The sequence below is a fragment of the Heptranchias perlo genome, chromosome 24, assembly GCF_035084215.1.
Source record: "Heptranchias perlo isolate sHepPer1 chromosome 24, sHepPer1.hap1, whole genome shotgun sequence".
NCBI classification, from domain to species: domain Eukaryota; kingdom Metazoa; phylum Chordata; class Chondrichthyes; order Hexanchiformes; family Hexanchidae; genus Heptranchias; species Heptranchias perlo.
Window position 1 is genome coordinate 6,239,537 of NC_090348.1, and position 27,347 is coordinate 6,266,883.

The following is a 27,347-nucleotide window of genomic DNA, read 5'->3' on the forward strand; positions in this document are numbered from 1 at the left end:
TAAACCTAAGACCTGATCGTAGCCATATTGCTCAGGTGTCTAAGTCATTGGCTGATGCTACATGATCACAAAGGAAGACTTGATCCATAGTCAAAGCAGCCCCTTCTGGACTGGAAATGTACAAGGTTGTTGTCCCAATCAACGACAATAGCCTTGTTTGGAATTAAGCTTCATCAGATGGCACCGAGCATTGATCGCCCTCTTGAGAACTGAGCAGGTCACCCTTTGAGGACCCAGTGATCAAGAAATTAGTGTCTTTTGGGCTTGTGACAAAGATAGAAAGACTTGCATTTCATATACAGCCTTCCACAATCTCGGGAGGTCACAAAGCACATTACAGCCAATGAAGTACTTTGTTGAAGTATAGTCGCTGTTGTAATGTAGGAAACGCTGAAGCCAATTTGCACAGAACCAGGTTCCACAAACAGCAATAAAATAAATGACCAGATAATCGGTTTTTAGTTATGTTGGTTGAGGGATAAATATTGACCAGGACACCAGGGAGAACTCCCCTGCTCATCTTCAAATAGTGCCATGGGATCTTTTAAGTCCACCTGAGAGGGCAGACAGGGTTTTGGTTTAATGTTTCATCTGAAAGACAGCACCTCTGATAGTGCAGCTCTCCCTCAGTACTGCACTGAAGCCTGGATTACATGCTCAAGTCTCTGGAGTTGGACTTGAACCCACTAACTGCTGATTTAAGAGGCAAGAATGTACCCACTGAACCACGGCTGACAATGGCAAGCACAACCATCTCCAGACAAGTGACTGGCTTTGTCCAAATGGCACTGTGTTGTATTAAGCTGTCTGTGTTGGCTTCCTTGTCCAGCAAATAATATAAAACCTGTCGGATGTATCGGGGAGAGATTGAATTGTGACAATCTCTGAGAATTGTGTAACATGTGACTGAGGTATTGTACAGTGTATGAATTACATAATACACTTTAAACTGAACAACAACTGGTAATCGCACGAGACCATCATTTCAGACGGCTAAACTACCCGCACCTACAGTTTTCTATTAACGGTTCTTGTGTTTTGTGGCCTGTGCCTATTAATAATTTACACAGTGCTTCCTGCAAAAGTAAATGTGATATATTTTAATGTATAAAAATAAATTTTCAGATTAAAACAATACATAAAACAGTGAGAGTTTTTGGAGATATTCTAGTTGAATGGTATTTTTCCGCAAAGGATCACATTTTCTGACTTGTTGAAACCTAAGTTTAAAAAGGGCGACAGCCATTCATTTTGAAGCAAGTCTTGCTTTTGTTGAATTCTGAGAATAACTTATTTGGATTTGAGGCTGTTCCACAACCTGTTAAATGCAAACGGTCTTTAGTAGGTGTCTGGAGTTTGGATTTCGGTTCAGTTTCGTTATATTGGAAATATGTCAGCCTCCTTGTAGGAACATAGGAACAGGAGTAGGCCATTCAGCCCCTCGTGCCTGCTCTGCCATTTGATAAGATCATGACTGATCTGTGATCTAACTCCATATACTGCCTTTGACCCATATCCCTTAATACCTTTGGTTGCCAAAAAGCTATCTATCTCAGATTTAAATTTAGCAATTGAGCTAGTATCAATTGCCATTTGCGGAAGAGAGCTCCAAACTTCTACCACCCTTTGTGTGTAGAAATGTTTTCTAATCTCACTCCTGAAAGGTCTGGCTCTAATTTTTAGACTGTGCCCCCTACTCCTAGAATCCCCAACCAGCGGAAATAGTTTCTTTCTATCCACCCTATCTGTTCCCCTTAATATCTTATAAACTTCAATCAGATCACCCCTTAACCTTTGAAACTCTAGAGAATACAACCCCAATTTGTGTAATCTCTCCTTGAAGTCCGGGTATCATTCTAGTAAACCTACGCTGCACTCCCTCCAAGGCCAATATGTCCTTCCGAAGGTGCGGTGCCCAGAACTGCTCACAGTACTCCAGGTGCGGTCTAACCAGGGTTTTTTATAGCTGCAGCATAACTTCTGCCCCCTTGTACTCTAGTCCTCTAGATATAAAGGCCAGCATTCCATTAGCCTTATTGATTATTTTCTGCACCTGTTCATGACACTTCAATAATCGATGTACCTGAACCCCTAAGTCCCTTTGGACATCCACTGTTTTTAACTTTTTACCATTTAGAAAGTACCCTGTTCTATCCTTTTTTGATCCAAAGCGGATGACCTCACATTTGCCTACATTGAATTCCATTTGCCACAGTTTTGCTCATTCGCCTAATCTATCAATATCGCTTTGTAATTTTATGTTTTCATCTACACTGCTTACAATGCCACCTATCTTTGTTTCATCGGCAAACCTATATATGAGACTTTCTATGCCTTCATCTAAGTCGTTAAAAATATTGTGAATAATTGAGGCCCCAAGACAGATCCCTGCGGGACTCCACTAGTCACATCCTGCCAATGTGAGTACCTACCCATTATCCCTACTCTCTGTCGCCTTTCGCTCAGCCAACTTCCTAACCAAGTCCGTACTTTTCCCTCGATTCCATGGGCTTCTATCTTAGCTAACAGTCTCTTATGTGGCATCTTATCAAATGCCTTCTGGAAGTCCATATAAATAACATCCATTGACATTCCCCTGACCACTACTTTAGTCACCTCTTCAAAAAATTCAATCAGGTTTGTCAGGCACGACCTACCTTTCACAAATCCATGTTGGCTCTCTCGGATTAACTGAAAATTCTCGAGGTGTTCAGTCACCCTATCCTTAATTATACACTCCAGCATTTTCCCCACAACAGATGTTAGACTGACTGGTTTATAATTTCCCGGTTTCCCTCTCTCTCCTTTCTTAAAAAGCGGAGTGACGTGTGCAATTTTCCAATCTCGAGGGACAGTTCCTGAATCTAGGGAACTTTGAAAGATTATAGTTAGGGCATCTGCAATGTGCTCACCTACTTCCTTTAAAACCTTGGGATGGAAACCATCTGGTCCTGGGGATTTGTCACTCTTTAGTGCTTTTACTTTCTTCATTACTGTTGCTTTATTTATGTTAATTTTATTGAGTCCCTGTCCCCGATTCAATATTAGTTTTCTTGGGATTTCCGGCATGCTATCCTCTTTTTCTACTGTAAATACTGACGCAAAGTAATTGTTCAACATGTCCACCATTTCCCCATTGTCGATGACAGTATCCCCACTTTCAGTTTTTAAGGGACCAACACTGCTCTTGACCACCCTCTTTTTCCTAATATAACTATAAAAGTTCTTCGTATTTGGTTTTGATATCCCTTGCAAGTTTCTTTTCATACTCTCTTTTTGTAGCTCTTACTATCTGTTTTGTGACCCTTTGTTGATCTTTGGATCTTTCCCATTCGCCAGGATCTGTGCCATTTTTTGCCTTTTTGTATGCCCTTTCCTTATGTCTTATACTGTCCCTTACCTCTTTAGTTGTCCATGGCTGTTTTTTTTGGCAAGTAGAGTTCTTGCCCCTCAGGGATATAAACCGATTCTATATCACGTTAAATGTTTCTTTAAACATTTCCCACTGATCATCAGTCGTTTTACCCATTAACAGAATTGCCCAGTTTACTGTGGACAGTCTCTGTCTCATCCCATTGAAGTCGGCCTTACCCAAGTCTAGAATCTTAGCAGCTGATTCACTTTTTTCCCTTTCAAACACTACTTTGAACTCGATCATGTTATGATCGCTATTGGGATAGATGTTCACGCACAGTTAAGCTGTTAACTAAATCTGGTTCATTACTCATTACTAAATCTAGTATGGCTTGCCCCCTTGTTGCCTCTAGGACATACTGCTGTAGAAAACTATCCCGGACACATTCAAGAAATTCACCACCTTTCTGACAGTTGCTAGTCTGCTTTCCCCAATCTATGTGAAGGTTAAAGTCCCCCATTAAGACCACTATGCCTTTCTTACACGCTTGTCTAATCTCTGCATTTATACAATCTAGCACTTCAGAGCTGCTGCCAGGGCTCCTATACACAACTCCCACTATAATCTTAGATCCTTTCCTATTTCTCAATTCAACCCATAAGGTCTCTGTTGGCTGCTTACCTCTCGTTATATCCTCCTTTATCATTGAATTGATTTCATCTCTAATCACTAAGGCTACTCCTTCCCCTCTTCCATTTTCCCTATCTCTCCTGTAGACCTTATAACCTGGTATATTTAGTTCCCAATCCTGACCATCCTGCAGCCATGTCTCAGTGATAGCTATCATGTCATACCCTCCAATTTGAATTTGAACCTGTAGTTCATTTAATTTATTCCTTATACTCTGTGCATTTGTATATAGAACTCTTAGTTGGGCCACATACCCTAGCCTGACCTTCAGCTTTGATGCTGGGTTAATCGCCTTACGCCTTCTAGTTTTCACTTTATCTTTAGTGCCTACAGTTCACTTTCTTTCTCCTGCTCTATGCTTTTCCCTTTCACTTGTTCTTGAACAACTGTTTGTACTATTTGTATCGTAAATTTCCCCTGGGTCTTCCCCTCTCTTGCTGCTCTCAACTTTACTCCCTTCTGACTCCCTGCTCAGGTTCCCATCCCCCTGCCACTCTAGTTGAAACCTTCCCCAAGAGCACGAGCAAACACCCCCGCGAGGACATTGGTCCCGGTCCTGCTCGGGTGTAACCCGTCCCGCTTATACAGGTCCCACCTTCCCCAGAACTGGTCCCAATGTCCCAGGTATCTAAATCCCTCCCTCCTACACCATCTCTGCAGCCACGCATTCATCTGGTCTATTCTCCTGTTCCTATACTCACTAGCATGTGGCACTGGTAGTAATCCTGAGATCACTATCTTTGAGGTCCTGCTTTTTAATTTGTCTCCTAACTCCTTAAATTCACTTTGCAGGACCTCATCCCTTTTTTTAACCTATATCGTTGGTACCGATATGGACCACGACTACTGGCTGTTCACCCTCCCCCTCCAGAATGCCCTGCAGACGCTCTGTGACATCCTTGACCCTAGCACCAGGGAGGCAACATACCATCCTGGAGTCACGTTTGCAGCCGCAGAATCGTCTATCTGTTCCCCTTACAATTGAATCCCCTATCACTATAGCCCTGCCACTCTTCTTCCTCCCCTCCTGTGCAGCAGAGCCACCCGTGGTGCCCCGAACCTGGCTCTTGCTGCATTCCCCTGATAAGCCATCTCCCCCAACAGTATCCAAAGCGGTATATCTGTTTGAGAGGGAGATGGCCCCAGGGGACTCCTGCTCTACCTGCCTAGTCCTTTTACTCTGCCTGACGGTCACCCATTTCCTTTCTGCCTGCGTAATCTTTACCTGTGGTGTGACCACCTCACTGAACGTGCTATCCACGATAGTGTCAGCATCGCGGATGCTCCACAGTGAATCCACCCGCAGCTCCAGCTCCGAAATGCGGTTAGCCAGTAGCTGCAGCTGGACACACTTCCTGCACACACGGTCGCCAGGATCACTGGTAGTGTCCATGACTTCCCACATAGTGCAGGAGGAGCATATAAAATAAATTTGCTTTCATTTTGCTTTTGGGATTTAATCTTGCGTTAACTGGAATCTTCTGTTCTAATTCAACAAAAGCTTCATATCAGCAACACTTTACAAGGCCGTTCTGTTAAAAGGATTAATAATAAATACTACCAAAATGTAACACTACTTTCATTTTTTAAAGTAGCAAGTAGCGTTACAATCTTGGCTCTAGTTGTGTGTGATAATTGAATAGATAGTACTGAGATTTATTCCCATAGTGCAAAATGTAGCTTGTTGCATGAAAGATATTTGTTTCTGTGTGAATCATCTTTCATTCACTGAAAAAATCCAATAAAAAAAATAAAACATTCTGAATGTATAGCTTGTGATGAGAATTAGTACAATTTATAATTCTACATGCATTCCTTTTCCTGAGTTTAGTTGAAGTTATACCAAAACTGATTAATTTATCAAAATGCTATTGGTCCAGTGTAAATTTTTTTATGTTTTCAGAACTCTTTGGTTCCCCCTCGGTAGGGAGTTCTCCCTGTGTCCTGGTCTATAGTTCCCCCTCGGTGGGAAGTTCTCCCTGTGTCCTGGTCTATAGTTCCCCCTCGGTAGGGAGTTCTCCCTGTGTCCTGGTCTATAGTTCCCCCTCGGTAGGGAGTTCTCCCTGTGTCCTGGTCTATAGTTCCCCATCGGTAGGGAGTTCTCCCTGTGTCCAGGTCTATAGTTCCCCCTCGTTAGGGAGTTCTCCCTGTGTCCTGGTCTATAGTTCCCCCTCGGTGGGGAGTTCTCCCTGTGTCCTGGTCTATAGTTCCCCCTCAGTGGGGAGTTCTCCCTGTGTCCTGGTCTATAGTTCCCCCTCGGTAGGGAGTTCTCCCTGTGTCCTGGTCTATAGTTCCCCCTCGGTGGGGAGTTCTCCCTGTGTCCTGGTCTATAGTTCCCCCTCAGTAGGGAGTTCTCCCTGTGTCCTGGTCTATAGTTCCCCCTCAGTGGGGAGTTCTCCCTGTGTCCAGGTCTATAGTTCCCCCTCGGTGGGGAGTTCTCCCTGTGTCCAGGTCTATAGTTCCCCCTCGGTGGGGAGTTCTCCCTGTGTCCAGGTCTATAGTTCCCCCTCGGTGGGAAGTTCTCCCTGTGTCCTGGTCTATAGTTCCCCCTCGGTAGGGAGTTCTCCCTGTGTCCTGGTCTATAGTTCCCCCTCGGTAGGGAGTTCTCCCTGTGTCCTGGTCTATAGTTCCCCCTCGGTAGGGAGTTCTCCCTGTGTCCTGGTCTATAGTTCCCCCTCGGTAGGGAGTTCTCCCTGTGTCCAGGTCTATAGTTCCCCCTCGGTAGGGAGTTCTCCCTGTGTCCTGGTCTATAGTTCTCCCTCGGTGGGGAGTTCTCCCTGTGTCCTGGTCTATAGTTCCCCCTCGGTAGGGAGTTCTCCCTGTGTCCAGGTCTATAGTTCCCCCTCGGTAGGGAGTTCTCCCTGTGTCCTGGTCTATAGTTCCCCCTCGGTGTGGAGTTCTCCCTGTGTCCTGGTCTATAGTTCCCCCTCGGTGGGGAGTTCTCCCTGTGTCCTGGTCTATAGTTCCCCCTCGGTGGGGAGTTCTCCCTGTGTCCTGGTCTATAGTTCCCCCTCGGTGGGGAGTTCCCCCTGTGTCCTGGTCTATAGTTCCCCCTCGGTAGGGAGTTCTCCCTGTGTCCTGGTCTATAGTTCCCCCTCGGTAGGGAGTTCTCCCTGTGTCCTGGTCTATAGTTCCCCCTCGGTCAGGAGTTCTCCCTGTGTCCTGGTCTATAGTTCCCCCTCGGTAGGGAGTTCTCCCTGTGTCCTGGTCTATAGTTCCCCCTCGGTGGGGAATTCTCCCTGTGTCCAGGTCTATAGTTCCCCCTCGGTGGGGAGTTCTCCCTGTGTCCTGGTCTATAGTTCCCCCTCGGTGGGGAGTTCTCCCTGTGTCCTGGTCTATAGTTCCCCCTCGGTAGGGAGTTCTCCCTGTGTCCTGGTCTATAGTTCCCCCTCGGTAGGGAGTTCTCCCTGTGTCCAGGTCTATAGTTCCCCCTCGGTAGGGAGTTCTCCCTGTGTCCAGGTCTATAGTTCCCCCTCGGTAGGGAGTTCTCCCTGTGTCCTGGTCTATAGTTCCCCCTCGGTAGGGAGTTCTCCTTGTGTCCTGGTCTATAGTTCTCCCTCGGTAGGGAGTTCTCCCTGTGTCCTGGTCTATCGTTCCCCCTTTGTAGGGAGTTCTCTCTGTGTCCTGGTCTATAGTTCCCCCTCGGTGGGGAGTTCTCCCTGTGTCCTGGTCTATAGTTCCCCCTCGGTCGGGAGTTCTCCCTGTGTCCTGGTCTATAGTTCTCTCTCGGTAGGGAGTTCTCCCAGTGTCCTGATCTATAGTTCTTGCTTGGTAGGGAGTTCTCCCTGTGTCCAGGTCTATAGTTCTCCCTCGGTAGGGAGTTCTCCCTGTGTCCTGGTCTATAGTTCCCCCTCGGTAGGGAGTTCTCCCTGTGTCCTGGTCTATAGTTCCCCCTCGGTAGGGAGTTCTCCCTGTGTTCTGGTCTGCATTCCTCATTCGAACAACATCATGAAAAAACGGTTAACTGGTCATTTATCTCATTTGTTGATTGTGGGACTTTGCTGTGTGCGAACTGGCCGTTGTGTGCAAAGTAGTTGCTGCATTTACCCAATGTAACAACAGTGACTACACTTCAAAAAGTACTTCATTGTCTGCGGAGTGCTTTTGAAGGTCTTGAGGACGTAATAACCACGACAACAACTTGCATTTATATAGCGCCTTTAATGTAATAAAGAGTCCCAAGGCACTTCACACGAGCATTATCAGACAAAAATTGACACCGAGCCACATAAGGTAACCAAAAGCATGGTCAAAGAGGTTGGTTTTAAGGAGCGTCTTAAGGAGGAGAGAAAGGTAGTGAGGCGAAGAGGATTAGAGAGGGAATTCTAGAGCAGCTGAAGGCATGGCCGCCAATGTTTCCTCAATCAAGCCATGGGGGTTTATCCATATTTACAGATAGTTTATGTTTCTGCAAAGTTTTAAAAAAAGCAATTCACATACCTCAATATATATTTTATCTCTTCTGCATTCAACTGCTCATTTATTTCTTGCAGTCAGAAACTGGAAACACGATATGACATTCGGAAACCCACAGAAGCTGAGTTAGCAAGTCCAATGCTGAATGTTCAGTTGCAACACTTTCTTTTTGCTTTAGGCTATTCTGATTATTAAATATTATACTTGTTGGAAGAAACCACCCTCTTCTCTGCCCATAAACCTATATCCATCCATACATTAAGAGGATTAATGTCACTGTGGGAAAGGTACTTCTATTTTCCACTATTTGGTCAGTTCTGTGGGTACTCTGTTAGGTTTTTGAAGTTTTAACTGCATTGCTTGCTCTCTTTTTTTTCTTTTTATTTCTCTTTCTCACTCCCTCTCTCCCTCAATTAGATACAGAATTCAGCCAGGTGTGGTTTTTTGTAAAAAAAAACAAGCTTTTCCACCATAGTATTAGCTTCTTCTAAGTTGGAACAAGTTATAATGATCGAAACTAGGGTCTTAAATCTAAACAAAGGAAACTACGAAGGTATGAGGCGCAAGTTGGCCGTGGTTGATTGGGAACTACATTAAAAGGTATGATGGTAGACAGGCAATGGCTAGCATTTAAAGAACTAATACATAATTTGCAACAAATATATATTCGTTTAAGGCACAAAAACCTAACCGGAAAAGTGGTCCAACCATGGCTAACGAGAAATTAAAGGTAGCATTAAATCAAAGAAAGAGGGATATAAAGTTGCCAGAAAACGCAGTTAGCCTGAGGATTGGGACCATTTTAGAATTCAAGAAAGGGAAAATAGAATATGAGAGTAAACTAGCGAGAAACATAAAAACGGACTGTAAAAGCTTCTGTAGGTATGTAAAAAGGAAAAGACTGGCGGAGGCAAATGTGGGTCCTTTACAGACAGACGGAGAATTTATAATGGGGAATAAGGAAATGGCAGACAAATTAAACAAATGCTTTGGGGTCGATTTTCGGGTGACGGAGCGGGGGTGTTGGGGCAGGGGGGGGGTCTCCGGAAATTGCTAACATTCGGAGCAGGTTCGGAGCCCGGCTCCAACCTGCTGACTTCCGGGCTCCCCAGTGACGCGTCCGGGTGCGTGCGTCTCCTGAATGAGAGAATCCCACCGGCAATTAAAGCCGGCGGGATGATAATTTGCATAGTTTGTCAGAAAGTAGAGGTACTTGAAATACTTAATTGATGAGATATTTTGGCAATGGTGCAATTTTGAAGGATCCTCAGCGTGTTTCCCGTGCTGTGGGAAACACTCCCTGTTGCAACAGACGTGTTTCAGCTGGCAGCCAGTGGGAGATACAAATGATTATTTGACTGGTGGGGAGAAAACCCCATTTATTGCAGCAGGGCACTCTGTCACTTCAGACAAAGCTTTGGCTGCAAGACCTTTGTGTTTTCACTTAAAATTCTTACTTTCCACCCAAAACTGCTGTACAAACATATTTACCTACTTTGCGGACCCCCTCAAACTCACACCGTCAGGATCGGGGGCACCATGGCTGAATTCATCACTTCATCAGAGGACGAGCAACATCACCAGCCTTGCTAGGCATGGCGTCCACCTCCGACACGTGGAGCTCCACAACACAGTGCTGCGCCACAGGCACCTGCACAAGAGCACAGAGGGCAACAACTGAGAGAGCGAAATCGCAGGAGGCACTACCCTCGCAACAGGGTCTACAGACCGAGGCTCAGCTTCCTGGACCTCTCTGAGGAGCAGTGTAAACGGAGGCTCAGAGTCAGTCGCCAGGTAGTCGCAGACATTTGCAGCCTCCTTCATGCCAAACTGCTCCCGGCTGGGCCGAGCAGCATCTCCTTACCTGTCGCTGTCAAAATCACCACTGCCCTCAACTTCTTCGCCTACAGATCATTCCAGGGTGCACCAGGGACATCGCTGGGGTCTCTCAGTCATCTGCACACAAGTGCATAAGGCAGGTCACCGACGGCTTGTTTCGCAGGCCCTCGCACTATGTCAACTTCCCCATGGACGACCTCAGCCAGACAGAGAGGGCAGTGGGATTCCACGCTGTGGCTGGCTTCCCACGGGTGCAGGGTGTAATCGATTGCACCCATACAGCAATACGAGCACCTCCACACGAGCCAGGACTGTTCATCAACAGGAAGGGCTATCACTCCATCAACACTCAGCTCGTTTGTGACCACCGCAAGAGATTCCTTCACGTGTGCGCCAGATACCCTGGCAGCTGCCACGATTCCTTCATCCTCCGGGAGTCCAACATCCCGCCCCTCTTCCATGCACTGAACACCCGCAGGGGCTGGCTCCTCGGGGACAAGGGATACCCCCTGCACACGTGGCTCATGACACCTCTGAGGAACCCCACCACCGAGCAACAGCATCGCTATAACGACAGCCACATCGCTACTAGGTCTACAATTGAGCATGCTATAGGGCTGCTCAAGATGTGCTTCAGGTGCCTAGATCGTTCTGGGGGAGCACTTCAATACGCACCAGACAGAGTGGGACGCACTATATTAGTGTGTTGTACCCTGCACAACATGGCACACCAGAGAGAGGTGCCACTGGAGGAGGCCCCATCCACATCTGCCACTCACATTGAGGAGGAGGAGGAGCAACCCATGGGTAGAAGAGCGGCTCACCTGGCTGCTCGTGAGGCCAGGGAGTCACTGATATGTGAACGGTTCTCCAAACATCAGACAGGGTGAAGAGTCCAGTCCTCAGACCACCAAATAGAGCAGCGCCCACACCAGCCCCCTCCACCTCCCCCTGCACAAAACAGTCCTGCAACTACACATACACCCACTGTAGAGTGACCCAATGGGTGGCATCAAGTGTGGGTGTTCATGGTGAACCACATGAAAGGGCCTTAATGCAGAAGCCAGTCAAGCACGGCCAAGATGTGGCAGTAGTGGTGATGACAATAATATTTAATGTGAAAGAGAAAATATAAATAAAAAACATGACCAACCGTCAAACACCCTTGTGCATCCCCTTCGTGCATACGAAACTTTCGCCTTTCGCTTCCAACTACTCCTACGTGGTGCATCCCCTGTGGCTGCAGCAGAGGTAGTGGCAGGTTGCTTTTGTTCATGCCCTGACCGATTAGATGCTTTGGGCCTATGCCCTCTGGGTTTCGGTGCCCATGAGGGCCCCTCCAAAGGCTGCTCCACCTGCACCTGTGCAGGGGCAGACTCGGCCACCTGGAGAGGAGGCAGCATTGCGGGTACTGGTTGAGAGGGGGACAACGGGTGAGACATGGGGGCGCTTTGAGTGGTGTCCCCACTTCCATGTCCCCTTTCGCCATCATCCCTCCCCTGGGCCAGGCCAACATCACTCCTACCACCCTGCTGGACGACAGTTTGGAGGACATGTGTGAAGCCTTGTAAGGCCAGTGCTGGTGTATCTGCCTGCCTGTTTAAGGCGGCAGAATGTTGTTCACCCTGAGTCTGAACAGTCGTTGTCAGGGCCTGAATGGACTCATTTGTGAGCCGTGCTTAAAGCTCGATGGAGGCTAGCCTTCCCTCCATCGCAGACAAACCCGCACTTACCCGTGACACTATCTCAGAAATGCCCTCAAGCCCCTGTGACAGTATCTCAGAGATCCCCTCCTGTACCTGTGCCACCATTCCACTCATGCAGGAGTTGGACTCCTCCATCCTCTACGATTGTGGAGAGTGTGCGTGGCACCTGTTCCAGCACCTCGCAAATGTGCTGCTGGCCCTCGATCGTTCTCCTTTTAATGGATGGCCCCGAGGGTTCAGCATCTGTGTCCAGCTGAGCAGAGCCTGGAGAAGAATGCTCCCACCGACGCAGACTCTCCACAGCTGCCCCGGCCACCAGTGTCTGCTGGTGCTCACGTGTGTGGTAACTCACCATGTGCGACCCCAACTAACTGAGGATGGGACCCACCGAGGTGTGTGTATCTGTGCTCAGATGTGATGGTGCAGCCTCAGAGGCCGGCAGGTCCTCTGAGGAATCGCCCTCCACCGTCACAGTGGTCGCTGAAGGCCCTGTAAGAGAACAGAAGGCAATATTAAGCATGATGACAGATGTTGAGGTGCTGAAGATGGCAAGGCATGTTAACATCAATTCATATTGTGTGTGCTGAATGTTAAAGTTCTGTCACCAGACGTTTGTCGGGTGCCAGTCTCGGCGTCCCCAACGGACAGGCACTCGAGGGTGCGGCTCAGCTCCAGCGCCTCCTGCTCCGTGTCTGTGAGGACGACTACCTGTTGCGGCCCCCCTCCGGTCCTCACCCTCTCCCGTGCATTCTGGGCTCTCTTCTCCTATAAGGGGAGAAAGTAGAGAGGCATGAGTGAGTGATGGTGACGTGGCCAACCGCTGAATGCATTGGTTTGTGTGCGGCTGACCGTGAAAGAGATGCATCAGAGGGTGAGTATGAGATGGAGCCATGAGATTGTATGAGGATTGGGGTGAGTGGTCGTGGTGGGGTGAGTATTGGGGAGGTGAGTAAGTGGTGAGTAATTGTAGGTAAGTTGAGGATGAGCTTTGAGTGGGTGTGAGGAGTGATGTGATAGAGTAGCATTGGCAGTGCAGAATGAGTTGGGGGGTGGGGGCGGTGATGTGGAAGATGAAATGTAGGAGAATGAGTAAATGTACTCACTTTGGCTGACCTAGTTAGGTCACTGAAGTGCTTCCTGCACTGGATCCAGATGCGGGAGATGTTGCTGCTGCTGGTGACCTCCTCTGCCACCTTGAGCCAGGCCTTCTTGGTGGCAGAGATAGGACACTACTTCCCGTCCGCCGGGTAGAACTCATCCCTCCTCCATCTCACCCCATCCAGTAGCACCTGGAGTGAGGCATCGCTGAATCTGGGAGCAGCCTTTCCCCTGTGCTGCTCCATTGTGGTGTGTGGGTGTTTGCTCCAGGAGCAGCCATTGGAGGACTGCCCCTTTAAATAGGGCTCCTCCAGCTGACAGCCTGTGATGTGGGTGCGCAGTCCGTCCACTGCGCAGTTTTCGGAGGTCAAACCCGGAAGCCACGGTGCCCAATCCCCACCCCCCCCCGGCTGCCATCCCGCCTCCCCGCTAATGTCAGGGCCATTACCTCTACCTTCCTCTCTCCAAAGATGCTGCCTGACCTGCTGAGTGTTTCCAGCATTTTGTGTTCATATTTTAGATTTCTAGCGTCTGGAATTTTGTTTTTTGTTTTTGAGGTTAGAAGAATTGTTGGAGCATGGGATGCTTTGCCACAGGGAGTGGCTGAGGCAGAGACCATTGCATCAATGGGGAGAGAGTGGGGCAGTGGGATTAGTTTGGGATTGATATAGGGCAATGGGGTAAGAGTGGGGCAGTGGGATTAGTTTTGGATTGATACAGGGCAGTGGGGAGAGAGCGGGGCAGTGGGAATAGTTTTGGATTGATACAGGACAATGGGGAGAGAGTGGGGCAGTGGGATTAGTTTTGGATTGATACAGGGCAGTGGGGAGAGAGTGGGGCAGTGGGATTAGTTTGGGATTGATACAGGGCAGTGGGGAGAGAGTGGGGCAGTGGGATTAGTTTTGGATTGATACAGGACAATGGGGTAAGAGTGGGGCAGTGGGATTAGTTTTGGATTGATACAGGGCAGTGGGGAGAGAGTGGGGCAGTGGGATTAGTTTGGGATTGATACAGGGCAATGGGGAGAGAGTGGGGCAGTGGGATTAGTTTTGGATTAATACAGGGCTATGGGGAGAGAGTGGGGCAGTGGGATTAGTTTGGGATTGATACAGGGCTATGGGGAGAGAGTGGGGCAGTGGGATTAGTTTGGGATTGATACAGGGCTATGGGGAGAGAGTGGGGCAGTGGGATTAGTTTGGGATTGATACAGGGCGATGGGGAGAGAGTGGGGCAGTGGGATTAGTTTGGGATTGATACAGGGCTATGGGGAGAGAGTGGGGCAGTGGGATTAGTTTGGGATTGATACAGGGCTATGGGGAGAGAGTGGGGCAGTGGGATTAGTTTGGGATTGATACAGGGCTATGGGGAGAGAGTGGGGCAATGGGATTAGTTTGGGATTGATACAGGGCTATGGGGAGAGAGTGGGGCAGTGGGATTAGTTTGGGATTGCTCTAGCAAAGAGCTGGCGCAGACACAATGGGTGGAATGGCCTCCTGTGTTTTAAATTCTATGGTTCTTTGTAAATGTGTCTATAATCATATTTTGATTCAACATGAGAACAGTTAAATATCTGTGCCCAGAATAATGCTCAAATGAAGTAATGAAGTGTTTTGCGCTTCAGTAATGAACTGGATTATTTTCCGCCTCCGTTGCATGGTATTGTTTTTAAACATTTTTGCTCATAAACTGCAGCAAAAGGTTTCAGCACAGGAAACAGGGACCACATTTCAGGACCGTTCGTAGTTTCTGAATGCAGTCGACACATTTTGATATTTTGCAGAAGTAGAAGAGCAAACTGACCAACTTGTGAAGCATGTGTTTAATAGGTTCGCTGGTTCGAAATCTTTTACTCCATCCGTTGACTCACAACGGAGCTAACATGATGGATTGGAAGTGGTGGACCAAAAATAGACCCTCCGAGCCTTCCACATCTTCCATGAGGTCTTAGGATTTCTCTCGCCATGAACTGAAAAACCCTCCACAAATCCATCATTTCAATTCCCAGAAAATGGAGATCGTTCAAAATATTGGCCAATCGTATGAATTGTGTAGCAGGTTTCCTTTCTCTATCCAAAAGCTGGCTAGATTTTCCTTAGCGCTGTTAAACACTGCTTGCATTATTCGAGTAAACAGCTTCCTATTCCATACATTTTTAATCCTGTGATTGATTTGTTTGTAGCTGGTGAAAATGCCTTTGAAAGACTGAACTGTCATTGCCACAAAGATTTTTTTTTACTACCAAGGAAAATGAAGTCCGATTCTGATTAATTGATGAGCAAACGCAGGCTCGCAATCATTTGTTACTGTTTCCCATTAGCAATGTTGACACTTATTTAAGAGGAAGAGAAATGTGTTGTTGCGTTTTATATTGTTGTGGGAAGCAGTGGATATCCTCGAATGGTTACAGGGCACTAGCCCAATCTGGGCGTTCAAAGAACATTATAGATTATGATCTACAACTGTAATCTAAATGCCCAGACAGGATTATTACAACAATTTACAGTTACTTAGTGCCTTTAAAGGCACTTCACAGAGGTGTAAATAAAAAATGGATGCCAAGCCTAAGAAGGAGAAATTAGTAGTTCAATAATACTACTATGAGGTGACCAGAAGAAATCTACTATTTCTTTGACCCTTCAGTGCAGTACTGAGGGAGTGCTGCACTGTCGGAGGTGCCGTTCTTCAGATGAGACGTTAAACTGATATCTGCCCTCTCAGGTAACGTAAAAGATCCCACGATACTACTTGAAAAAGAACAGGGGAGCTCCCCCGGTGTCCTGGTCCACATTTATTCCTTCAACCAACGTCAGTAAAACAGTTTACCTGGTCATCTACCTCTACTGTTTGTGGGATCTTGCTGTGCACAAATTGGCTGCTGTGTTTCCCATATTGCAGCAGTGACTACACTTCAATTGGCTGCAACATGCTTTTGGACGTCCTGAGGCTATGAAAGGTGCTATATAGAATCATACAGCACAGAAGGAGGCCATTCGGCCCACCGTGCCTGTGCTGGCTCTTTGAAAGAGCTGTCCAATTAGTCCTACTCCCCTGCTGTTTCTCCATAGCCCTGCAATTTTTTTCCCCTTGAAGTATTTATCCAATTCCCTTTTGAAAGTTACTTTGAATCTACTTCCACCGCCCTTTCAGACAGTGCATTCCAGATCATAACTACTCGCTGTGTTAAAAAAACAATTTCTCCTCATCTCTTTTTTTTTGCCAATTACCTTAAATCTGTGACCTCTGGTTACTGACCCTCCTGCCAGTGGAAATAATTTCTCCCTATTTACTCTATCAAAACCCCTCATAATTTTTGAACACATCCATTCAATGTCTCCTTTGCCTTCTCTGCTCTAAGGAGAATAATCCCAGTTTCTCTAATCTTTCCGTGTAACTGAAATCCCTCATTCCTGGTACCATTCCGATAAATCTCCTCTACATTCAAATAAATGAAAGCTTGTTCATTCATCTCATTGCATAGAATAGGTCTATCACGGTCGGTATGATAGATGATGGTGAGATGAGTTAACTATTGTGACACTGGAATTTTATTTAACAAAAAAAGGACTACTTTTTTAAAAACTTTTTTTTTAGAATGTGGTTGATCATTTTTATCATTGGTAGGCCAGTTCGGAGGGCATTAAGAGTTGACCACATTGGTGTGGGACTGAAGTCATGTGTGGGCCAGACGGGGTAGAGGTGGCAGGTTCCCTTCCCTGGAGGACATTAGTGAACCAGTTGGGTTTTTACAACACTCAGGCAAATTTCATGGTCATTTAATTTTTGATGCCAGCCCATAAATTAATAGATTTATTGAATTCAATTTCACAACTTGTAGGACGTTAACAACAACTTGCATTTATATAGCGTCTTTAATGTAGTAAAACACCCCAAGGTGCTTCACAGGAGTGTTATCAAACAAAATTTGATATCGAACCACGTAAGGAGATATTAGGACAGGTGACCAAAAGCTTGGTCAAAGAGAGAGGTTTTAAGGAGCGACTTAAAGGTGGAGAGAGTGGCTGAGAGGTTTAGGGAGGGAATTCCAGAGCTTAGAGCCGAGGCAGCTGAAGGCACAGCTGCCAACGTTGATTTATAAGAACATAAGAAATAGGAGCAGGAGTAGGCCATAAGACCTCTTGAGCCTGCTCCGCCATTCAATCAGATCATGGCTGATCTTCTACCTCAACTCCACTTTCCCGCCCCATCCCCATATCCCTTGATTCCTTTAGTGTCCAAATATCCATCGATCTCAGTCTTGAATGTACTCAATGACTGTGCTGCCTAAAATCTGGGATGCGCAAGAGGCCAGAATTGGAGGAGCGCAGAGATCTTGGAGGGTTGTAGGGCTGGAGGAGGTTGCAGAGATAGTGGAGGGGCCATGGAGAGATTTGAACACAAGGATGAGAATTTTAAAATCGAGTTGTTGGCGGACCGGGAGCCAGTGTTGGTCAGCGAGCACAGGGGTGATGGGTGAACGGGACTTGGTGTGTGTTAGGATACATACATGCAACATAGTTTTGGATGAGCTTAAGTTTATGGAGGGTGCAAGATGTGAGACCAGCGAGGAAAGCATTGGAATAGTCAAGCCTAGAGGTAACAAAGGCACGGATAAGTGTTTCAGCAACAGATGAGCTGAGGCAGGGGTGGAGACGGGCAATGTTACAGAGGTGGAAGTAGACGGTCTAGGTGACGGAGAGGATATGGGGTCGGAAGCTCATCTCGGGGTCAAATAGGACGCCAAGGTGGCGAACGGTCTGGATCATCCTCAGACAGTGGCCAGGGAGAGGGATGGAGTCAGTAGCGAAGGAACGGAGTTTGTGGTGGGGACCGAAGACAATGGCTTCGATCTTCCCAATATTTAATTGGAGGAAATTTCTGCTCATCCAGCACTGGATGTCAGGCAAGCAATGTGACAAATCAGAGACAGTGGAGGGGTCAAGGGAGGTGGTGGTGAGGTAGAGCTGGGTGTCATCAGCGTACATGTGCAACCTATCATTGTGTTTTCGAATGATGTCGCTGAGGGGCAGCATGTAGATGAGAAATAGGAGGGGGCCAAGGATAGATCCTTGGGGGACTCCAGAGTTGGAATTAGGTCAAAGGAGCAGGAGGCAGGTCTCAGGGACAAGATGAACTTGGAGAGGGCATGAGGGGAGAGAGGAGAGCAACGAGAGGAAGATGTAACAGTGTGGGAACAGGAAGAGAAGCCATTGCGGGTGATTCTCTGGCTATGACTGGATAGATAGGAATGGAACCAGGCGAGTTCAGTCCCACCCAGCTGGATGACAGAGGAGAGACATTGAAGGATGATGGTGTAATCAGCTGTGTCAAAGGCTGCAAACAAGCAGAGAAGGATGAGGAGGGATAGTTTATCATGGTCACAGTCACGTAGGATGTCATTTGTGACTTTGATAAGGGCCGTTTCAGTACTGGAGCAGGGATTCAAAGATGGAGTTGAGGGAAAGATGGGCGCGGATTTGGGAGGCGACAACATGTTCAAGGACTTTGGAGAGGAAAGAGAGGTTGGAGATGGAGTGGTAGTTTGCAAGGACAGGGGTCAACGGTGGGTTTTTTGAGGAGGGAGGTGATGACGGCAGGTTTGAAGGGGAGGGGAACAGTACCTGAGGAGAGGGAACTGTTAACAATATCAGCTAACATGGAGGAAGGGAATTTGGGTGGTCAGCAGTTTGGTGGGAATAGGGTCAAGGGATCAGGTGGTGGGTCTCATGGACAACGTGAGGTTGGAGTGGGCATGAGAGGAGATAGGAGAGAAACTAGAGAAAGATGTGAAAGATAAATCCTAACCTCTGGGTTACTAATCCAGTACCATATCTCTACAGTACCATTCATTTGTATTGCCTCTGATACTCTTCCAAGTTTCATAAAGACTTGAGAGCCATTCAGGTGAGGGGGGAGAAGCTTAATAGCTCAGTGAGTTTATCCAATGAGTAGGTAGGTTCTAGAGATCAGGAATGCCCTAGGTTTGATCTGTACTGATGCTGGGATTAGCCTCAACACTCTAGATTAAAGATGGGAAGATCAGTCGTAGTTTCTGCTCTTGCTGAAGGAGAAAAGAACTAACCTGACAAGTTCAGTTTGCATAAGCAAATTGGGTATCGTTAGCTTTGTACTGTATCCAACATCAACAACTTGTATTCATACAGCACCCTTAACATAGTAAAACGTCCCAAGGCGCTTCACAGAAGCGTTACCAGACAAAATTTGATACTGAGTCACGAGGCGATATTAGGACAGGTTACCAAAAGCTTGGTCAAAGTGGTAGGTTTTAAGGAGCGTTTTAAAGGAGGAGAGGGAGGTAGAGAGGCGGAGAGGTTTAGGGAGGGAATTCCAGAGCTTAAGGCCTAGACAGCTGAAGCCACGGCCACATAAGGTGGAGCGAAGAAAATCGGCGATGGGCAAGAGGCCAGATTTGGAGGAGCGCAGAGATCTTAGATGGTTGTAGAATCCTTAATAGAATGATTGATTCTACCCTCTAAATTTTACAAAAGTATGATGTACAATGAGTTCATAATAAAAGGGTTAAAAAGCATGAACTTGACCCCATTACACAGGTCAAGTAAAACCGAAAAGCAAACATATTTCAAAGGAACTGACTGAAAAGTTTGAAACATGTGATGGGATTAAAGCCTTAATATTGAGAGCAAGGCTTTTCACAGCCAACTCCATCCATTGGCCCAAGATAAATATCCTGACCCAGGCCTTGCTGGTACCAGATGCATCCACTCGGCTGACAGATTGTTTCGTTTATTTATTCTTGGGATGTGGGCGTCGCTGGCAAGGCCGGCATTTATTGCCCATCCCTAGTTGCCCCTTGAGAAGATGGTGCTGAGCTGCCACCTTGAATCGCTGCAGTCCGTGTGGTGAAGGTTCTCCCACGGTGCTGTTAGGTAGGGAGTTGCAAGATTTTGATCCAGCGACGATGAGGGAAAGGCTGATATATATCCAAGTCGGGGTGGTGTGTGACTTGGAGGAGAACTTGGAGATGATGGTGTCCCCATGCACCTTGTCCTTCTAGGTGGTAGAGGTGGCGGGTTTGGGAGGTGCTGTTGAAGAAGCCTTGGCGAGTTGCTGCGGTGTAACCTGTAGATAATACACACTGCAGCCATGGTGCACCGGCGGTGGAGGGTGTGTGTAACTATTTTGCAAAAATAGCCTTTAGGGTCGATCAAATGAGGTGTAAAATGAGTTTAGAAATATATATTAACATCTTGAAAAGATTAGAGATTTCTGCCCAAGGGAGAGATTCACTTACAAATTAAATGTAATGTGCCATTTATATAACTGAATGCTGTGAATGGCCTCAACCAATTTTTAGAATGTATTTAAGTTGCATGTGTCCAGGGATTGCCTGGACTGTCAGAGTGTCTATTTATATACCATTTAAACACCATGCAGCAGTGTAGCTGTGTGTTGTATCGTAGGGGAGTAAGATGTGATTCCATACGGTGAGGTCCCAGTCTCAGCTGACTATTGAGAGGGAGGGACCAAACAGCAGAGACGGAATAAGGCGGGAGAAGTTAGTTTAGGGTGTCAGATCGATACTCCAGTGCAGTACTGAGGGAGTGCTGCACTACTGCCCTCGCCTGGTTCCATTCCTATCTATCCAGTCGTAGCCAGAGAATCACCTGCTATAGCTTCTTTTCCTGCTCCCACACCATTACATCTTCCTCCAGTTTCTCTCATATCTCTCGGATGAGATGTTAATCCGAGGCCCTGTCTGCCCCCTAAGGTGGACGTAAAGATTCCATGACACTATTTCGAAGAAGAGTCGGGGAGTTCTCCCTGGTGTCCTGGCCAACATTTATCCCTCAACCAACATCATTAAAACAGTTTATCTGGTCATTATCACATTGATTTTTGTGGGACCTTGCTGTGCGCAAATTGGGTGCCTCGTTTCCTATATTACATTACATTTCAAAAAGTACTTCATTGGCTGTAAAGCACTTTGGGACGTCCTGGGATTGTGAAAGGCACGATAGAAATGCAAGTCTTTCAATTTGGAAGAGGAGATCCATTTTTTCTTTAAAGCCAAATTCTGCAACTATCAAACCACTGAAACAATTTGGAGACAGCACATGTGAGCAGCCAAATACGAAAACTTGACCTCTGTCTATCCATCAACAAACCATGGGCGCCGATATCATGGCTGGACACGTCCAGTTTTGTCTTTTTATTGCTGCTTAATTTCTTCACCTACTCCCAATGTAGAGGCAAGTGTATGCTGAGGGAAAAATCCATCCAGAAGAGGTAGTGCAGTACCACTATCCCGTGCTGCTCAGAATAGCAGAATGTACAGTTGATATCTTCTTACAAAAAAACAGAATCACCATGACACAGGAGTCTAACACAGCACAGAATGTTGCAAGTGCAGTTTGAGAAATGTGCGATTTGTTGCCCCTGGGTCATGTCGCACTAATGTGCTGATACAAGTGAGTAGGACGGTTGAATACAGAACAGTCCGGTTATACCAGTTGCACGTAATTGGGAACTTCGGCACCTCCGATAGTGCACCAGTGCATATTCGTGCACAAGGAAGTTCACGCGCATGATACTTGCATTTTTGAGGAAACTGGAGCTCTTAGCACTTGCAGGCGGTATGGGTTTCAAATTGGTCACTGCCCGTTTTGGAGCATGTAGGTGGGAACCGGGTGGCCCGAAATGGCCTCATTTAAAGAAAAGAGAAAGAACTTGCATTTCTATAGCGCTTTTCACGACCTCAGGATTTCCCAAAGCGCTTTACAGCCAATGGAGTACTTTTGAAGTGCGGAGACTGTCGTAATGTAGGAAATGTGGCAGCCAATTTGCACACAGCAAAAGTCCCAAAAGGTGGCACCTCTGACAGTGCAGCGCTCCCTCAGTACTGCATTGAAGCGTCGGCCTAGATTTTGTGCTTAAGTCTCTGGAGTGGGACTTGAACCCATGCCCTTTGACTCCAGAGGTGAGAGTGCTACCCACTGAGCCAAGGCTGGGTGAGCTGCTGGTGCCTGTTGTGCCTCCACAGGCCGCTCGACTGTTCTAACTGGCAGTGGCCCTCAGGTAAGTCCCGAGAAGGGCGAGGTTGGGTGGGGAGTTGGAGCGGCGGCAGGGGAGGGGCCGATCGCGAGTGCTGTGAAGATGGGAGAGCAGCCACTGAAGAATCCTGACTGGAGCATGCCCGATGCCTGCTCCTCATCGCATTCCAACTTTTGCACGGGGGCTTAAAGCATGCGTTAGGCCGATCATTTACATATGTAAGTGGCCTAACATCTATATCAGGCGGCCGGCAGGAACGTCTGAAAAATATCCCCATCCAAAATCAGGTTGGACGTCTTTCAGGCATCCTTGAGGCGCAAGGCGTTGGTCCTGGAAATTGGCTCTCACTGCGCCCATTTTATGCCCTTAAACCGGGCACAACAAGGTCCAATTTGTACCTCTATAACTTGGTCCTTACACATGCTGTATCTACCTGTTTACCTTCTAACTATCCAAGTATATTTGGTCTTAAGGGGAGAGGCATGGGGAGGGGGAGGGGATAGGTTCAAAGCAAATCCCAGCACTGATTCATATTGGATTCCAGGGAAGTATTTTTTTTTTCTCCATCTGTTAAACCATGGCTGATACATGTTCCCTCACTGCTGGACTGTTCAGGGACTCCCATCCAAGGACAATCAACACAATGGGAGCCAGGATTAGTTAGGGGCTCTGTTGAGGGAGCTTCATGCTCTGTTTACGATGCTATAACCATAAATATGGCACGTAAGTCATAGCGTAATTAGAGCACTAGAGGTATTAATGATATTAGTTGAAACACTGGAGCAGATGGGCTGCCTTCAATCTTAGCTGCGAAATGGTGCGTGTAGGAGAGGAAAATTGGTCTTTACTTTAAAAGTAAATGAGACAAAAAGGAGAAAAAAAACCCTCCCCTGAAGGTCTGGTCTTCAAAACTGCTAAGCAAACAGCAGAGACTGGACCTCACATATAAGAATAATGAAATCAACAAAACACTATCAAATTTTAATGCAGGACTTTTGGAATTTCTATCTTTTGAGTTTGTAATCTGTCTTCTCTTTTTCTTTAATATGTATATTTATGGCCAGACTGCCTTTTCAAAGTGTGTCCCATGAATCGCTATTCAGCACAGAAACAGTTCTGGAAAGCAAAACAGTCAAAACAAGGGAATACTGAAGCAGCATTGTTGAAAAAGTTGCAGGTACCCATTGTGCTTTTTCTCTCTGGTGAAAAAATGTATGTTTTAATCTGCATGCTATTTTTCTGCGAGGTTTTGTTGGTTTTTTTTAAACCTGTTTAGTGAGTTGTTAAATATCGCCATTAGCTCATTTAGAGTGCAGATCAGATCCAAGATGGCGGCTGTTTGCGATACAGATGTGGGGGTAGAGTTTCTTTAGTCCTGCTCCCGGGCGTATTGGTTCACCTGGGCACAGTCATTACAGGAAAATTGGGTGGCGGTGGAAAATTAGGTGGTCTTAGTGTCTGCTGCTCCCCACCTGATTTTCCTGTATTGATTGCACCAGATAATCCAATATGCACTGGGCCAGAAAACTCTATCTCTTGATCTCTCAATGATGTAAGTTGATGCATTTATCCAAAGGATGCATATTGGTTAAACAATTTTACAATCTGGAATGCACTGCCTGAAAGGGTGGTGGAAGCAGATTCCATAGTAACTTTCAAAAGAGAATTGGATAAATACTTGAAAAGGAAAAATTTGCAGGGATGTGGGGAAAGAGCGGGCGAGTGGGACTAATTGGATAGATCTTTCACAGGCATGATGGGCCAAATGATGCTTACAGTCCCTGCTTTGAGTGTGATCTTTGTTATGTGAAGGTGATGATAACTTTGAAAATAAATGGATCTGTTTTACAGCAAGCGGCAGAACTGGAACGGAAACAGAATGAAATAGAGAACAAGAAACTGCTTGGGGAGGTTGTGAAGTACAGCAATGTCATTCAGGTAAGGGAACCTTTCTCCAGGTAGGATTCTGTGAGCTACCGTTTATGTAGACTCCTCGGCCCAACTATCTTCAACTGCTGCATCAATGAGAGTTCCTCTGTTATAAGGTCAGGCTGTTCGCTGACAATTCTACAGTGCTCAGCTCCATTTACAACTCCTCCGATAATGAAGCAGACCACGCCAGCCTAGAGAAGGTCCCGGGTAACATCCAGGCCTGAGCTCGCAAATGGCAGATAACGTTCGCACCACATAAGTGCCAGTTAACGACCATCTCGAAGAAGAGAAAACACACCCTTTTCCCCCTGACCTTCCACGGCACTACCCTCATTGACTCTCCCACCATCAACATCTTGGGAGGGTCACCACTGACCAAAAGAATTAGACCAGCCAAATCAACACAGTGGCTACAAGAGCAGGGTAGAGGCTGGGTACTCGGTGACAAGTAGCTCACCTCCTGATTCCTCAAAGCCTATCCACCACCTAACAAGGTTCAATTGTTAGTTCTAAGCCAGAATACACTGAGTTAATCCAAGGGACACAACGGCTGCCATAGAAACACATCAACATTCTGAAGACACCACAGAGTGTCAGCGACCAAGATGCTGCCAGAGACTTTGGTCCCGATTTTCACTCTGGGCCAGTTATGGGTGGGTAGGTAGCACAGTGTCAGTTACAAACCCAACGCTGCTCCAGAAATGAGGCCTGGGCGCCATTTAAATCCCGCCAGCCCACTTCTCCCTTTCCGTTCCAGACAGACCATCGAGGGTCCCACGATTAGGGAATGGGGGAGTGGTTGCGGCGGGGGGGGGAAAAATCGTGACTTTTCATCCTCCACAGAGGAAGAAAAACCAACGTACCCTTTTAGGACATCTTCTGGCCCCGATCCTCCGTTGCTGGGTCGGGTCTGGTGGGAAACTCAATGCCGCTTCCCGCTCAGGCCCCCAAGTTAAATTTGCAGTCAGATCCCAATTATGTCATCGGGACCCGACATGTATATGTTAAAAAGGACCCCACCAACTTTGGGCAGGTGTCCTTGCTGCCTGCCCAGTTAAGCAGGTGAAAATCCGAACCAAACCTGTCAGCTCCTGGGCGGGTAAGTAACTTGGCTGATTTTAACTGCCCACCCATCCCAGATTCCGTAGGGCGAGTAGGGTTAAAATTACCTCTCCTCTCACTGGTCTCAGACAACATCATTCCCTGGGACACTATTTCTGGTGTACAGAAGCTTGATTGAAGACTTAACCATCCTTGCTGGACCTTGTATTGGGCGATGGATAATACTTTGCTACCGTTGGACATGAAGACATTGTTTTCCTACCCTTGCTGTGGTTATTCCTGATTGCACTGTACTATGTGTAAAAAAATACTTAAAATGTTGCCTTACCAAGGCTCAGAACCTCAATAGTGTAACAACAACTTGCATTTATATAGCGCCTTTAATGTAGAAAAACATCCCAAGGCACTATATAAATGCAAGTGGTTTTTGTTGTTGTTGCATGTTACAGATGCATAATCAGACAAAAATGGATACTGAGCCAAAGAAGGAGATGTTAGGTGGGGTGACTGAAATTTTGGTCAAAAAGTAAGGTCTTAAAGTGGGTCTTAAAGAAGGAGAGAGAGGCGGAGAGGTTTAGGGAGGGAATTCCGATGCTTAAGGCCTAGACGATTGAAGGCATGGCTGCCAATGATGGGGAAAAGGGAGTGGGGTATGTGTAAGAGGCCAGAATCAGAGGAATGGAAAATATGTAAATAATCTGTGTTTGGATCAAAGGAATGGTTCATTGTTTTATGTGTAATTTTTGATTGCAGTTACTGCACATAAAAAGCAACAAGTATCTCACTGTCAACAAGAGGCTGCCAGCTCTCCTAGAAAAAAATGCAATGAGAGTCTCCTTGGACCCTGCTGGAAATGAAGGCTCCTGGTTCTACATTCAACCTTTTTGGAAGCTGAGGAGCGAAGGTGACAATGTAAGTCAGAATAATATGCATCATGTGATAAACAATCCACAATATACAAGTAGTTTGATATGTAGCTGAAATTACATTCATATCCAGTGGTGCTCCTCACCCCAGTTCTCCCAGGACTGGAACAGTAGGAACAGGAGGAGGCCATTCAGCCCCTCAAGTCTGCTCTGCCATTCAGTTAGATCGTGGCTGATCTGAACCTTGACCCCATTTACCTGCCTTTGCTCCATGTCCCTTGATACCCTTACCTAACAAAAATCTATTGACTGGAGCTCCAGCCTGTTTCTTTTTATCTTGGGATTTGGGCAGTGCTGGCAAGGAAATATTTTTTGTCCTGCGGGCATTCAGAATCAACTATGTAGTGTAGGTTTGGAGTCGTGTGGCCCAGACCAGGTAGGTGTGGCAGTAATGTTCCCTGAAGAACAATAGTGAATCAGTTTGAGTTTTGACGTCAACCTTTCATGGTCATTTTTTTCTGGTGCCAGCCCACAATTCACCAGATTTATTGAATTCAATTTCACAGTTTGCCACGCTGGCATTAGAACTCATGACCTCTGGGTTGCTAGTCCAGTACCAGAACCACTGGACGACCATATCCTTAATTGAAATAGCTACTATTAAGCACTCTCTGACAAATAATGGTTCAGGGAACTTTCTCATCTGTGCTTTCTGAATGAGTCATCTAGATAGAATCTCTTGTGGCAAGCAAAGTTCTTGGCACTGTTTGATATCACTCCCACTTTTGGGTTGTTTTCTGTGAAATTTGGATAATAGATGCAAGAGCAGCAAATTGACTGCCAGTGACTTCCTGCCATTGTTATGTCATTCTTCACAGCTGGTACAATGAGCCCCAAGTGAGGTTACTGCCCTCTTTATCGGGGCTAGTGCATTGGACTTGCACTGATAAAAGTAGAACTCATGAATATTATGATTGAGTCGTTGCGAACACCGAATGATAGACAGAGACTTGCCACGTTCAACAATCAGACTTGTACCCACCCCATTGAATGGGGAACATGTTGGTCCTTCATGGGCACTCGAATATAATAATGTTATAAATTTATTTACAGTTTTTACTGTTCTGAAAAACCTGCCATGAAAAACAGCTGCAACTAGTGATTAATCTTCTTGTGCATATCAACCAGTTCAAGAAATCAAAATAAATACCTTGGCAGCACTGTGTTTAAAGACTGGGATCAACCCTGTTCCACCCACTTTTTCAGAATGGGTCCATTGTTGTCTTGTGGCAGTGTTTTCTAAACCTTGGTTTGTAATTTGTTACTGAGCCTCAGGTCATCCATATGTTTAAT

At 46.5% G+C, this 27,347-nt stretch overlaps 1 protein-coding gene across 3 annotated transcripts in view; it reads left to right on the forward strand.

Annotated features, from left to right (window-relative positions):
- Positions 1 to 27,347, forward strand: part of itpr2 (inositol 1,4,5-trisphosphate receptor, type 2) — a 295,275-nt gene that overhangs the window by 56,063 nt on the left and 211,865 nt on the right. For all 3 annotated transcript variants that reach the window (XM_068004673.1, XM_068004674.1, XM_068004675.1), the window contains exons 3-5: positions 23,199 to 23,311; positions 23,986 to 24,072; positions 25,882 to 26,040. In XM_068004673.1, coding sequence (XP_067860774.1) covers positions 23,199 to 23,311; positions 23,986 to 24,072; positions 25,882 to 26,040 — 359 coding nt within the window. The remainder of the gene's footprint in view (positions 1 to 23,198; positions 23,312 to 23,985; positions 24,073 to 25,881; positions 26,041 to 27,347) is intronic.